This window comes from Lates calcarifer, linkage group LG7_1, assembly GCF_001640805.2.
Source record: "Lates calcarifer isolate ASB-BC8 linkage group LG7_1, TLL_Latcal_v3, whole genome shotgun sequence".
Taxonomy (NCBI): domain Eukaryota; kingdom Metazoa; phylum Chordata; class Actinopteri; family Centropomidae; genus Lates; species Lates calcarifer.
Genome location: NC_066839.1, coordinates 13,721,446 through 13,736,878, shown reverse-complemented (window position 1 = coordinate 13,736,878; position 15,433 = coordinate 13,721,446). Strand labels below are relative to the sequence as shown.

Here is a 15,433-nt window from a genome sequence, read left to right as displayed (position 1 = left end):
TTCTCTCTCCAAGGTGAAGGTGGTGGTTGTGGGTAGGGGCTGGGTGGGGAATACTAAGGGCTTACTGTAGCATCTCTAAGTTCCTTGGGCAAGGGCGGGAAGGGGGTGATGTGTGGGTTTGCGTTCAGTGTGTTATTTACAAAAGTGATTGTACTGTTTTGTATTGTTGTGTAGGAAAAGTGTTATGTATGCATATTTTCAATAAAGCATTCAGGGTTTTGAAAAAAAAATGGCCCATGGAAGTTTGATGGGGCAGGAGATTGTGAAGGCCACCCATCAGATGAAACCCATTCTTCCCCCCTCAGTGATAAGTGTGCAGATACCAGGTTTGGCCCTGCATCACTGTTTTTGACAAAGCATGTGTCAAGGGGTCTCTGGTGGAAAACACTGAGTTGAATTTCTGTCAAAATTCTACTTTGTATTCAGTCATGATTTCTAAATGTCTTGAAAGCAATGTCTGGGGCCAGACCATCTGGTAAGAGGCTACCTTCAATGCCAAAATTAGGAATAATAAGAACAATTGCCAATAAAGTGACATTATTTTGAGTAAGCCTTGTTGTTTGGCCATACATTTTTTAGAAAACTTGCCATCTGCTTTAAGAGGTAGGTGTACAAGGCATGGGTAAAATGTAAGAATATCATGTTTAGAGAACCAAAGTGTTTATATTAGAAATATATATAAGAAACAATGAAATAAATAATCATATGAATTCATATATATATATATATATATATAAACTTTTAAAATGGTTTAAATTGGTTTTGTAATGAAAGCTAGTATAACTGGGGCAAATGTCATTATAATTTTTTTAGAGAAGATCTCAAGGTTGTTTTGAAGTATTCACAATTTCATGGATATACATTATGTCCAATATATTCATATGGTTATTTCAGATATTGGAACAGTGGGTCTCCATAAATCTGCAACATAAGATTCACTGCGCCACCTGGTGGTTCATTTCAAAACCTACACATCTAGCATTATGATATACCGTCGTTGTCATTTTGGCATCCATTAGAATAACCTCCAACCTAGTGTTATTTATTAATCTGTTTACTCAGTAAATCAATCTTTTAGTCATATAAAAGGTTGTCAACTGAGGGCAGTTCTCTCTCTTTGAATTGAGTATGTGGTGCACATAGGACAATAAAAGCAAAAGCACATAAGCAACAAAGACAGCCAGTAAATCTGGAAATAAACGATAAGATTCAAAATGGTGAAAAGGAAAACGTAAAACCGAGAGTAAAATAACACAGCACAACAATCATAACCCTTATAGAAACACATTGGACATGGGTTTGTTTTGCTCCATCTGAGAGGGGAGGGGCGTCCACGCTGACGTCACGCTAGTCCGCCCACCCCCTCTCTCTCCCTCTCCGCCTCGCCGTCTAGTCCAGTGTCTCGAAGCCGAAAACAGAGTACCATCGAGGCGACTGAAGTGGCTGTCAACTGAGCTCCCGCGGCAGTCATGGCGGCGCCGTTAGCCCACTTCGATGAGGACTGGCAGGACTTTAACGAATTCAAGCCGTCCTCGGAGTCGGCCGACCAGCTGGACCAGTTAAACTCAAACGTCGGCGATCCGTCGTCGGGCCTAGACGATTTCTCAGACCTGGACAACAGTTTCTCTGGGGAGATCTGCAGCTTCAAGTCGATGGAGGATCTCGTCCACGACTTCGACGAGAAGCTGACAGTGTGTTTCCGAAACTACAACACCACGACGGAAAACATAGCTCCCATTAAACCCATCTCAGAGGATAATTACTTGAAAGACGACGAGTGAGTGGGGCTTTTTATGCGCGTTGTTTTATTTCATTTATGCTAACTTTTAATCTCTTAGCTAGCTAGCCACTTTAGCCTCACCGGGCTAACCTAACGTTGATGTGAGGGCGAGGGATCTTAGCTTAGCTTTTAATCAGTGTCGAGCGAAGTTTAGCCAGCTAGTGCATGAATGCAAAAAGAGAACACACTTTCTTCCGTATTACAACAAAGTGTGTTCACCTGTTTCTTTTTTCGTTTCTTTTGGTTGACTTAGACTCTTGTATGTAGGCTGACCCTCACAAAGAAGTATTAACATGTTGGAAATGACAAACGCAGTTTGTTGACTGTGTGTCATCCTGTAAGGGATGAATCAAGAGTTTACATTTGTGATGTTGCTTGTGTTCATCAGTGTGTGTTTATTTGTGCGTTTGAAGGGAGGGGAGGGGTCATGCCACGTTACCAATACTTGATTTCATGCTAGATTGGTCTATGTTTGCCATTAAACCACTGATCCATAAAGTGTATATCTGTGTAAGTGTATATGGGTCTGGCTGTTGACCCATGTTTATTTTGAATATGTGAAACTACAACCATTTTGACTTTGACTTGACTTTCAGGATCCCTGCTGTTCCCTCTCGCAGCTAACAGACCCATTATGCCATGTTTCATACATGTAATCATTACTCTCACTGTCAGCATCTCCTCATGCTACCTCAATAGCTCATGTTATCCCAGTCAGAGGTCCCTGGCAGTTTGTTGTATCCCATAGACACAGAAATGTCACAACTACATACTCACACGACAACTCGCTATTACTTTGTCACATCAATCCCACACTGAGCACAGACATCACTGTAACTACAGAGATGCATGAATCACCCTCCTCTTGCCCTCTGCCTTCTCCTGCATCTGACACTGCAACATTGTGACACTGTTCGATCTGATCACTAAATGTACGAAAGCTCCCTCAGCTCTACTGAAAGAGGGAAGTTAGTCATGTAAGCTTAGGGCACTACACATAATCTTGGACTTGACTGAAATAAAATATTGAACATGCAGGCACAGGTTATGTATTTTAGCATACACCTAAATGTAGGAATAGACAATGAAAATATATTACTGACTGATGAAGGCTACCATCGATTCACTGAGAGTTTTGCTTACCTACTCTTTGCATTACCGGGGGGTTTCAGTATCAGTAGTTGGTCAGTAAATCAATAGTCTATCAGCAGATAATTAAACAGCAACTGTTTTATAATTTATGAATTGTTTCAGTGATTTATCTAGACCACAAACCATTATCTGATTCTTGCTTCTCAAATGTGAGAACTTGCCTTATATCATTGTAAACCAACATCTTCAGATTTTGGACTGTTGGTCACACAGAACAAAATATTTGAATACATCATCTTGGACTATGGGAAATTGTGATGTCCATTTTTTTCACTGTTGGGATTGATTGATTGATTAATTGAAGATTGTCATTAGTTGTAGCTCCAGTTGGTAGACCTGCTGATTATTCTCTGAATTCATGGATTAATTGTTAGATGATCTCTAAAATGACATTTTATCTTCCTAAAGCTTGAAGCTTGACGTCTTCAGATTGCTTATTTTGTTCAACCGATTAATACTACATTGGATGAAGACAGCAGCAACTTATAAACAACAGAGAATCTGAAACAAGTGCATGTTTAATATTTTTGCTCAAAAATGAAGATTCGTAAAAAAAAAAACAACTTAACAATTGATTTTCTGCCAGTTGAACAATAAGTTCAGCTCTGCAAGGGTCGTAACTACGCTAGTGCATTAATAAAATGCAGGTAATTATCATTGCGGCTGATATTAGATGAATTTCTTGCAGCTACATCACAGACATCAACTGATCAGTTGGAGCACCAAGGACTTGTGACAGCACTTGTGCAAGGCCCTAGTGGCTTGGATGTTGAGTTTTTACTTTTTTGACATATTTTTAATTGGACTTCAGCTTTTCCACACACAAACAAAAATTAATCTGTTCCAGAGAGCTTGTGGTAACAGTTATACACAGTTAATGGTGCTCAAAAAGTCCAGGGGCATTTAAAAGGGCTCATCAGATGGAGGAAAACTTCTATGGTTGTTATAAGTAAAGAAACAGAGGAAGGAGGGAAAAGAATAATTGGACAGCAGCCTGGTGAAGCCTAAAGAGCAGTGCCAGGCTCAGTGAGAGCCTTTTCTGGATGACTGCGCTTTTGCGGGACGTGCCTGGGCGCTTAACAAGTTCTCCAGTAAGACCATGGCTGAGACGAACAACAGGGATGACAAGGAGGAGAAGAGTGTTTCAGTTAGTGTAGAAAAAGCAAAAAATGTTTGTGCCAGAGCCAAGTCGTGCATGTGAATTACACATTTGCTTTTTGTACGTGAGATAGAACAACATCTGCAGAAATGCATTGGGGCAAGAAATCTAGACAAATTGGCACAGAGGTGATGCACAAACAAATGAATAGGTTTCTTGAAATCTGGACTAGGCTTGTTTTTAAATGCAAATGCTCTCAGTGAAACTGAAGATAATGGTGCTTTTTGGCATACACTCACATGTCTGAGACAGTGTCATCGCTTGCGGCACAGAAGATATTTCCTGCCAGCCTTTGCCCTATTTAGAACGACCCAACAGCCCCCCACTCGCCAAGCTGTGCATGAGCACTTCAGGGAGAAACATGCAAGTTACGTAAACATTTGTCTCTCTGTGTGTGTGTGTGTGTGAGAGAGAGTTAGAGGGGTATGACGATGCAGAGCTGCTCTGACACATGGGTTCACAGCATCCATCCTCGCTCAGCTCGCAGCGGTCGGGGCCAAGAATAAAAAAAAATAAAAAAACAGCAACTTCCACGTGCACATGAATTTCATACCCTCCACTGACTCAATTTTCTGTCATGGTGTTTGAAAAACATGCATAAGCCTGCAGCTGTTAGTTTTCTCTACTGCATGAGGGGGCAGCTTCACATAGCTGCATTTATCAAATGGCACTTAACCTTTAATGACGTCTCCAACTCATCCTGAATGAAATCAAATTAATGAGGCTTGTAGAAATGACCTGTGTTGTGTAGAATTTGACTATTTATCTTTGACTAAATGTACATATTTGCACATATTTTTACAAGATCCTTCAGTATGTTTTGACAGAGATGATGGGAGCAGGGTATTTCACAGTTTAACAGGCTGAGCTCCACCATCTGCCCCGGCTGTTTTGTAAACATTCAACAGTCTGTTGGTATAGTGTTTACCAGCAAAACCTAAATGAGGCTCATACAGTTCCAGAAATGTGACTTTTGGAGAAAGTAATTCCAAACAGGCTACAAAAAAGAACTCCATTTTAAGGTTGAACTGCAGTACTTGCGTCAATGTGTCTCACCAGGGAGACGTGTGATTAGGGAGCTGTTGCGTTCGTCAGTGGATTTGGGTGACTGCTGTGAGATGCAGTGGTGTGAAGTGGTGAAGTTGTGTGGGGGTGGTCGGAGAGGAGGCCACAGCACTGCCAAGTAACGCTGTGTCACAGTAAAAAGAGAAGGAAACAGGGTTTGTCTTATCTACTGTGAACAGAAAACATCAACCAAACCTTCTGTTCTTTGCTTGAGGCTTTTATTTTATTTATTATAAGAATATATTATTGTCTAGTCCTAATTACGTCATGAACCCATCTTTCTTTTTTTCCCAGAGTGTGGAACGCTCTGACAGATAACTATGGCAACGTGATGCCTGTGGACTGGAAGACATCGCACACTCGCTCCCTGCACCTGCCCACCCTCAACCTCACTGAGCATGAGGTACCACAGACATACATACATACACACACACACACACATGCACACATAGTCTCCGATGTAGTGTAATGTTTCCAGCACACAAGGCTACTTTCCAGTAAATCTGCATACTTTTTGAAAGGTTACCCTCCTGAAAAAGAGCCAAGTCACAAAGTGTAAGCAGTTCTTCTCCCTTCAATCTGCTTAACCACCTGTTTGCTGTCTCATCCAAGTTCTCTCTCCTTCTTTCTCTCTATCTCTGCCTCCCCCCTTCCTTCCAACGAGCAGAAGTTGGACAACCAGTCTTTGGATCTGTCGGACGACGAGGAGCTGAGGGAGCAGATGGACATGCACTCTATCATTGTCTCCTGTATCAATGACGAGCCACTCTTCACAGCTGAACAGGTGACACACAGTCACGCATTCAGCAGCGTTTAGGTGTATACAGGATCATTTAGAAATTAGCTCTCATTTTGATTTGAATAAGTATATAAATACATCACTTGATCCTAATAATCCCCCACCCCCACCTGCACGTTCAGTTACAGCTGTTGTGCACATCAGAGCTTCTAATGATATTTTAAGCTTTTTTGGGAGACCAGCAGCTTTTAGATTCAAACAACCATCAGTCTTCCAACCACAAAGTCCATATTTTTTTTCCTAAGCTTCTTTGTTTCTTTGCTGAAGGCCTTTCATATCAGCAGCAAACTTCAAAACAGTGTATATGCAAAAATTCCTGGCTCTCGCTACAATGGTGTCCAGCTGCGACAAAGAATCTGACAAATCAACACTGTAGGATTCTGATTTAAAATTATGTTTGAATAGATTTTATGCAAGTAGCGTAAGCTCGCCCAAGGAATTACTCTAAAATCCACCTTGTTTGAGCAGAAATGTTTTCTGTATGCAAATGTTTAGCCTCTGGCATTTCATAAAATTGAGAGCGTGTTCAGCTCAGTTTTTTGGCTTCCTGAAAACACAAACACAAACCTCACTTTCTGGTTGTCATTATCTCCTCCTGGAAAGCTTTAAAACTTTTTTTGATCACATGAAGATCTAGAATTCTTCTGAAAAACAAACTGCAAAATAAATTTGTCCAGCTGCCTGAGGCTGTTGCATCTTAATATCAATATATCAATAATTTGACTGTATCGTCCCTGATATTCTTCATGTGTCTTAAGTGCACATTGTCTGGTGCAAGACATGCAGGTCACCAACCTCTGTTTTTTTTGTGGTGTTATCTAGGTGATAGAGGAGATAGAGGAAATGATGCAGGAGTCTCCAGACCCAGAGGACGACGAGAGTCCGTCCCAGTCCGACCTGTCCATGCTCTCCCAGGACTTTCACAACCTGAAACGCTCCGGCTCCAACACCAGCTACGAGGATCGTGAGTACCACCACGGTTGTGGACATTTACAGTTGAGAGAATGAAAAATATAAAGCTCTTAAAGTTACTGCACATGTTCGTCTTCACACTCTGCCAACATTTTATAGCTATTTAAAATCATTTAATGAAGTGTAACAGGTTAGACAGTCCAGTACATGAAGAAACAGCAACGCACATGCAAAACCATTCTTATGTAATTTGTAACAAATGCCAACAGACAGCAATTGCTGTATCTCTACATGTTATATAATCAACCGCATATATTTGTCTTGAATACAGTTTATAACGCCTGAATGGTGCAGACTGAGCGGTGGCACCCAGTTTGCCTTAAGGCTATAGATTTTGTCTCAGATATCTGTATATATTAACTACAGTGTGCAGTGTGTTTTACATATCAGACAGACGTTATGCATACACTTTGTGTTTGCTCATTATTTATACTAAGCCATTTATACTCAGTGGGAGAGATGAAAATATTTCAAGACCCACCAGATGTTGCTACAAGACTTGTAAATTGCTGACATTTTTTCCTTTAATCCACTTGACTTGACTCTTGTAATATTGTGCACTTTGCATTTTAAATATATGAAAAAGATTCAAAAGCTCACATATTTTTCTTTTCAAAAGAGATGTTCATGTATCCTCAGAGTGTCTGTGTCTCTGTTATTATACAGCTTTTTGTGTGCCATTTAACTAATGGTTTTTTATTATTTATTTTTATTATATTATATTATATTATTCATTACATATAATATACTGTAGTGAGTATAACTCTGACAAGCACTGTTCATTGTAAATGTCTATTAACACTTCCATTCTTCCAAGCAAAGCCATACACACAACAAACACATAAATATACAACATGTCGCCTGTAGTAATGTCTATACACCATCCCCAGGGCTGCGTCAGCTGTCTGTGTCTGAACTGACCGAGACTCTGGAGGAAGTGGAAACAGCCATTCGCCGCTACAGCGAAGAGCTGATCCAGGCTCTGGCCCTGCGAGACGAACTGGACTATGAAAAGGAGGTACTGCTGGTTCTTATTTTCTGGACTCATACCATAGCATAGGACTGATACCATAGCAAGGCTTGAGTTTGTTAAAGGCTGAGCAGTATTTAGCTGATTTCAGAAACATCCTCAGTCAGACAGTTCTGCAGTAATGCTAAATGTTAAAAATCTGATTCAAAGTTAGGGCCATTTAAACATCTGTTGTGCAGTGACAACAGACTGCAGTGTATTTTTAACAGTTGAAAACATATTTAGCATTACATGTATGAATAAAGAAAACTATTGTGTGAACTTAGAAAAAAAACCAACATAAATAAAATGGAGCTCTGTATAAAAACAGGTGAAGAACAGCTTCATTTCGCTGCTGATCGACGTCCAGAACAGACAGAAGGAGCACCGCGAGCTGCTGCGCAAGAAGAAGAAAATCAGAAGTACGACTACGACCGGACCCAACGGCCAGAGGACAGCCAGCACGCACATACCAGGCACAGTGAGTCACGTAGCGGCACGGTGTGGGAGGCATAAACAGAGACAAACACATATGCCCTGTGTGCATGACGACAATGACGACTAGTGGAACAGACACATGTATTCGCAGCCACACACTTGCTTGAATTCTAAGTAGATGCGCATGATGCATGAACGGACAATCTGCATGGGGAAGCTGCCTCTTATTCTGTCACTGAGGGTGGTTGCCGAGCCTTTTCCTTCTACCCTCCTAATATACTCTGTAGAAACCCTCTCATCTCTCTTTGCTCTCTTTTTCTCCCTACTTCCTCTCACTCCTTGTAGCTCCTCACTTTGGAGGGACTCTCCAATGTGATTCAAAATGGTCTCCGTCAAACTTTTGGCAACACAGGAGGGGACAAACAGGTGCCCCTGCTCTTTCTTTCCACTACAGATAACATTCTGTGCTTTTATTTTGCTTTTCTTTCTTCCTTTTTTCCCCACTGTGACACGTTTGTTTCTTTTCCCACAGCTACCACTGCTGGTGTTTTGGTGCCATTTTCTCTGTTATTTCTGTCTGTCTTCTCATCATGGTTGATTTTTGTTCTCTTTTTCTCTGCTTCAGTCATTCTTTTGATCTTCTTTTTTTTTTCATCTTAACTTGATTTCAACAAAGCATTACACAATCACCCATCATTTTTATTTTGCAGCTTTTACTGTGTTGTAATCTTATTGTTCCTTTGTTGTAAGCCAAGAAGATACTGTTGCATAATCACTGCTGTTTTTTTTCTTTACGTCGCATTAGTGCACATTTACACTAATAGGCATTTGAAGGGTTGAAACCAACCTGCAGTTACATTTAAATCTGCTCTCATTTACCGCATGTTCATGTGAGTTTCATGACACTGACATATTTGATAACCCTGTCACAAGAGTTTGGCCTTTTTTGTTCCAAGATTAAATTAGAAAACTTCAATTAAAGTAGTAAATGACAATATACATGTTTGTATCTTATATTATCTTTCCACTCAGTACCTGACCACAGTAATCCCTTATGAGAAGAAAGCAGGCACCCCGTCTGTAGAAGACCTCCAGATCCTCACAAAGAGTGAGTGGACCGACACACAGACGCACATACTGACTAAACTAGATGTGGCTTGCCCCTCGGTTTGTGTGTACTCAAGCCGTGAGCATTATTGTCTTTGTTTTACCTTGTTTTGTTTTCAAACTGTAAATGTACTGCTCTCTCTTACTTCCTGTTAGTTCTCCATGCCATGAGGGATGACAGTGAGAAGGTACCCGCCCTGCTAACAGACTACATTCTCAAAGGTAAACATTACTCTACATACTTTGACCTCAGGGAGCAAATAGCTGGAAAACTGCAGTCATGTCATAATGATTCTGTTGCAGCAAAAACCTGAGGGGTGTGGGGGGGGGGAGTAATTTGTTTCAAACTGTGTGCCAAAGGTGACTTATATTTAGAGGTGTGTGTCACAGTCAGGTGACTTTTGATTGTGTCTGTTCCACCATGCCACCTTTTGCTTAAAAGTGGAAGTACAAAGTTCTTTTAGCAGTATGACAGAGTGACGAGAAAAACAGCAACACATATGTTAATTTTATTGGGGGGGGGATTCTTTTCTTGCCACCCTTCACTGTTGACCGTGTGCCTTCCTTGTCTCTCGTCTGTGCTGCATTGTCCTTTGGGTAGCTCTGGTATGAGAGCAGTGGAAGCCTGAGGTTTGTGAGGCACTGACACATTAACACAGATTCTTCATCTTCAGCCTTCTATTCTGAGCCTTTTCTCTTTCTCTCTTTGTGTAGTAGCACTTTCTCCCCACCGTCTCCAAAGCAGTAGCCCTCCCTCACTTCGCTCTTCGCTGTAGCGCCTTGTCGTGCTGTGCAGTGGCTTGTGGCTGCACTACACCTACCCTGATTTGAAACACCCAAAAATACACTTCACGCATATAACAATTCCCCTTTACTGCGAGCTTGTAGTAGCAGCTGTTCCACATGTTTGCTTCTCATCTGTAGCTGCTGTCTCCTCTTTTCTCACCCCCTCCCCCACCCACATTTCTCCCTGTGGTAGTCGCTCTTCCATCCTTTTATACCTCTCACAGCTCTCACAGAATAGCAGTGATGATTAACTGATCTGCTTTTTTGTCTCCACAGTTCTTTGTCCCACGTAAAGCCAAAGGCGAGGCCTCGCATCTCCAGGACCTTCCATCGGACCATCAGAAGAGGGTTCTGGTAATCTGGAAGAACCCAGATAGTGGTTTAAAATCCAAACCTTCTTCCCCATTTTTCACAACATAGACTTTCTTTCCTTGTGGCTTTTCTTTTTTTTTTTTACTTTGCCACTTTTGGTCTTCCTAAGATTTTAACTCTAGATATAACTCCTTGGTCTGTATAGTTCTTTTCAATTGTAATCTTTTAACTTTTTATTGCCTGAGTTCTACAACCCTGTATATGCTGACTGCATGATGACTTGTCTATGGGTGCCAGTAATCAGTATTAGTCTCAACACCTCACTTCCTGATTTGCCAGTGGCTCTTGAATAGTAAAGGGTCAGAGAAATAACGAGATGTTTTGCTTTTCTTTGGGTTTCATCAGCAGGCCTGTGTGAGGGAAATACAGTCCAATCTCTTTTGTAAACTGAGCGCATTTGCATCTTTGTAGTTCATGCCTGACAGGGAAAACAAATCCTGGCTGAATCTCTGGATCTTAAGGTGCCAGGCGAGTCGTGATACCAAGTACAAATCCTGTTTTCCCTGTATGGAAACCTTTGCTTTAATAGCTTCTGTTAATTGATTGCATATAATGTCTTGAGGTTGAAGACTCTGCTTGCTAATGATCAAAAAGAGCAAACCCTTTAATTTAAAATCTAAAATGTAGGCCCCCCTGTCTTTGCATGTTGGTTTTGGGTTTATGCTCATTATAAGCTGTTAGTTGAATGTTAAAATGAAATATTTTGTATACGACTATGTGAAATTGCACAGTTTTGGAAACTTTTCACTTTTTGAAAAAGGGAAAAAAAGCGAAATGACTTAAGAAAGTAATGGCTGGATGAACAAACATGTAAAGCATATTTTTGGATAAGGAGTCGTCTTTAGTGAGATTAGGGACTTGACGTTTGCAGCGTCATTTTGTAAATGCTGTCCATTGACCTCTGAGCCCTCGAGTAGTGACCCCATCCCCAACAACTTCCCCAGGGGTCATCATCGTCGTCGTCGTCACATGAGTCTGCAGATACCTCGTATTACATTTCTGCATTAGTAGAGAACAACCTGTCTGGTTGCAGCATTAGATAAATATTGTAGGTAGGATCATGTCAGGATTGATAATTGTGTAGTTAAGCTTCCATCATAAGTTAACCCCTTAACTGTTGTGTAAATTTTTTGGGATTTTGTGGTAGCACTTTAGTCTGTCAGTGATCTGGTCATGTAGTAGTGGAACATGTGATGGATGTACTTTAGAGTATGTCTCACTAGGGTTAGTGTTAGATGAAGCGTAGAGACTTAAGCTAGTGGTGCAGAAAACACGTTCCATAACATTTATTCTGTTCACTTTATCAGTCAGCACGAGCCTTAAAGGGGCACTCCACTGATTTTATACATTGCCATCAGTTCTTCTTATAGAGTGCTGTAACAGTTGTATGACGTCCTCTGTGGAGGAGCTATGTCAAAGTACCCTGATGATGTCATAACGATGTCATCAGGGTTATCTTGGCTCAGACTTGAGACTACAAATTCATAACAGGAAGCTCATGTGAAAAACTCAGGGCATGGAGTTTGACAGATGTCAGTGGTTACCAAATGGAGAAGGACTAACAAAAACATACCACCAAGTTGCATTGTGGGAACTGTAGGATCTATATGAGGGAGTAAAAGTCAGGATATCTCAGCTTCGGCTGCATCGGTTTTGACCAATTCTGTTTTCATAATGTGAGTCTTGTTAGTCTTCCACCTTTACGACGGTGCAATATCAAATCACTGGAGCGTCCCTTCAAAGCCACGTAACACCAATCTGGCACTGCACTCGATGCCGCATCATCAGCAAGTTGGTACAATAGCGTTCAGATCACCAGCTACTACAGGTGCACCACACACTGTCAGATCAGGTCTAGCTCTCAGGTACGATCATCAGTGCTAGAAGTTAAAAAATCTCGTTCTGACATTCCTGAGTGTCTCTATGTTTCTGACAACGTTTTAACAGCTAGACTTCAACTTGCTGCACTTTTATCTTTTCTCACTCCAAATACCTGGACGAGCAGATGGAGATAATCATGGTAGCCTCTTAACTAAATCAGGGTAGCATTACAGATGTCGATTATGTCATGATGTTTTTTTTTTCTTTGAAACACAGATATACAAGTCCTTAGTAGTAATAACAGTAGGTGTAGATATGCGTTCAAAGGCACAGATGAAGGCCTCTCAGTAGCATCTGCTTGTTGTAGCAATCTAGTGACGATAACTTAGATGCAGCTGTAACATCTAGCAGCAAACTTTAGTTTAATAGAAAATTTGAAAGCATGGCTTTTAAGGTTGCTGCCAGAATAAAAGGGGAAGTCGCGATAAAGATTGTGGATGTTGGGGAAGATTGCACAAAAGGTTGCTCAAATATGAGGGTCCATTTATTCTTTTGTAAAGGATGACAAAAAGCTTGTAGTGCTATATTTAACTATTTATATGTACTGTTGCCAGCTTTGAAAACATTCACAACCTAGCATGTGCTGCATGCACTTTACTGCTGCAAACACATCTCTAATGATGAACAATTTGTTTTTGTTTACGGACATAGTAGTATCACACTAAAGGGACAAGTGCATATTGCAATGAAATGCAGAACACCATAAAACAAATAAGCATTTCATCTTAACTGATGTGAAAAAGGGCAAAGAAAATGCCTAAAGATTTTGAGCCATTTTCAGGTAACGTCCCTCAGCCGATCATAATCCGAAAAATCAAAAGCTTCAGTCAAAACGGTCACAATGCTAACTGTGTAAATTTCTCTTTAGTTTTATAATGAAATGGCAGTCAGCACGGAGGTCACCGACGGATCTCGTCTCAGGCCAGAGCCCCTCACCTGGTCTCTTCTTAGCAGACATATCAGTGTAACTACAATTTAGAGATTTATATTTATATATGTACAACGAAACAAGCAACAAAAAATGAGGCTGCCTTTGTAAATGCCTGAAAGATTTTTTGTACATTAATCCGATTCCTCTTTTTGTTTTTAATGCAATATAATTCCCCAGTTTGGGGTTTTATGTTTACTGTCTCATGTGGTACTGCAGTATATTAATTTATTATGTAAATGTTCATTTTGTAACCATTTTATTGACTGTAATGGTACAAGTGTTTGTGCCCACATTGCATCGCAACTCATTTCAAATAAATTAATATGTGAAGACTTTAACGTGGTTTGGTTTAGGTGTGTGTGTGTGTATAAATTGTGAAACGCATTATTTTTACCACAACTTTATTATGTACCACACACTGTCCATGCATATCAAAACGAAGCGTTGTCGCTGTCCTATGAAAAAAAAACAAACATGCATCTTCAGAACAACGCTTTACTAGCCAGGAGAGCAGACCTGTTATCAGCTGTATAACACTGCCTTATTCCAAATATATATCGCCCCTTGTTCATAATTGAAATACATTAAACAGTAATACCTTTCTCACTGATACTTGAATTTTTCACAGGACTGTTTGCTTGCATGCTGAGGTGAAACTTGATTACTGAGGAAGACAAAACTTGAACCTTGAACCAGCTCCAGTCCCAGTGTTTTGCGTTAAATTAATGGAATGGTACAAATCCATATTAACAGCCCTCACTAACTAATATCCTCCATTTTATCATGTTGGATCGTTGCTCATCACTCAGCTTCTGGACAAACATACAACTCTGAATACTGAGGAGAAAAGATGGATGAAAACACTGTGTCTGTTGGCTGTTGTGTGCATCGTCTTAATGGCACTTACAAGATCAATTCGAGATTCCTTAGATTCACCAGACAGACAGACGCAAGTTCACAACACCAAAAAGAACCCAAAGGTGTGAGAATGAATGTGTTGGTAGAATTACAAATTAAAAGTATGCTTCTTACAAAATTCTAGTAAAAGTACTCTCTCTCTCTTTAGAGGGAAATATATTGAGACGAGTTCAAATAGATAACCATGTTCTGCTGCAGCACCTTTTTCTCAGTATCTGGCTGTATTCAGTGATGAGAAGTTTTAATGTCAAGCATATTGTTTCAGACCTGTCCTCAAAGAGCTCTCCACAAAAGCAGGTGCTTCCTCTGTCCACTCATCGGGATTGTTTCTCGTCCGGTCGTGTTTAAATGTCAGCACGGTAACATTTCAACACTTCTTTCTTCTCTCAGTTGCCACGGTTACTCCCAACACTCTCCTCATGAACCATGTTGAATTTCCCCTTCCTCTGTTTTTCATTGTAGGAGAGAAGAAAGTTTCCCCTCAGCTGCTGCCGACCTCCTGCCAGCTCTTAGCCAGCTCTAAACTGGTCACAGGCTTTGGAGACAAAACAAGGTGGGTTTTACGTGAGCGCGTGTCGGGTTCAGAGGTCGTCCTCAGGTCACAGGTTGGTGTCGGTGAACATGGTGTGCTCCTTCCTCACGGTGCTGAAACCTTTGATGGTGTCGACAAATTCCTCATCGTCCATAAACTATAAGGGAGAAGGAGCAGAGCTTGTTAAATGGAGGATACACAACGATTTTTAGACACTTTTGAAATGTTTTATGGGTGTAGCTACATGGGTCTTCCTGTGTTTATGTCTCCACTTTTTCCACCTACTGCATGTATTGACATCTTGGTGCACAGGTGTGATGTTCGATAATGCTATTAAGTACTGTAGCCTAGCAACATGTGATTCATCCCTGTTGTAACTTTTTTTTTTTTTTCAGTTTGAACAGGTCTGGCATACATTTTTGGGGTCTCTCACCATCCCACTGTCATGGCCTGAAATGTTTGGGTCCCACGCTTCATCCTCTCCTGTGAGGGACTTCCCATCCATCACCTGGCTGACGCTGCGCCTCAGAGA

The 15,433-nt window shown here is 40.8% G+C and overlaps 1 protein-coding gene across 4 annotated transcripts; it reads left to right on the top strand.

Annotated features, from left to right (window-relative positions):
- Positions 1-1,377: 1,377 nt before the first annotated feature.
- On the top strand, positions 1,378-13,789 carry fez2b (fasciculation and elongation protein zeta 2b). Of its 4 annotated transcripts, XM_018696049.2 has the most exons (11): positions 1,378-1,777; positions 5,451-5,559; positions 5,824-5,940; positions 6,778-6,919; positions 7,818-7,945; positions 8,268-8,417; positions 8,720-8,800; positions 9,407-9,482; positions 9,638-9,703; positions 10,083-10,111; positions 10,544-13,789. In XM_018696049.2, the coding sequence occupies exons 1-10, from the start codon at positions 1,470-1,472 to the stop codon at positions 10,091-10,093; spliced, it is 1,188 nt and encodes a 395-aa protein (XP_018551565.1). In that variant the 5' UTR covers positions 1,378-1,469; the 3' UTR covers positions 10,094-10,111; positions 10,544-13,789. The 4 variants fall into 4 exon arrangements, with proteins under 4 accessions (XP_018551565.1, XP_018551564.1, XP_018551566.1 ...); XM_018696048.2 differs by lacking the exon at positions 10,083-10,111; XM_018696050.2 differs by lacking the exons at positions 8,720-8,800; positions 10,083-10,111.
- Positions 13,790-15,433: the final 1,644 nt, after the last annotated feature.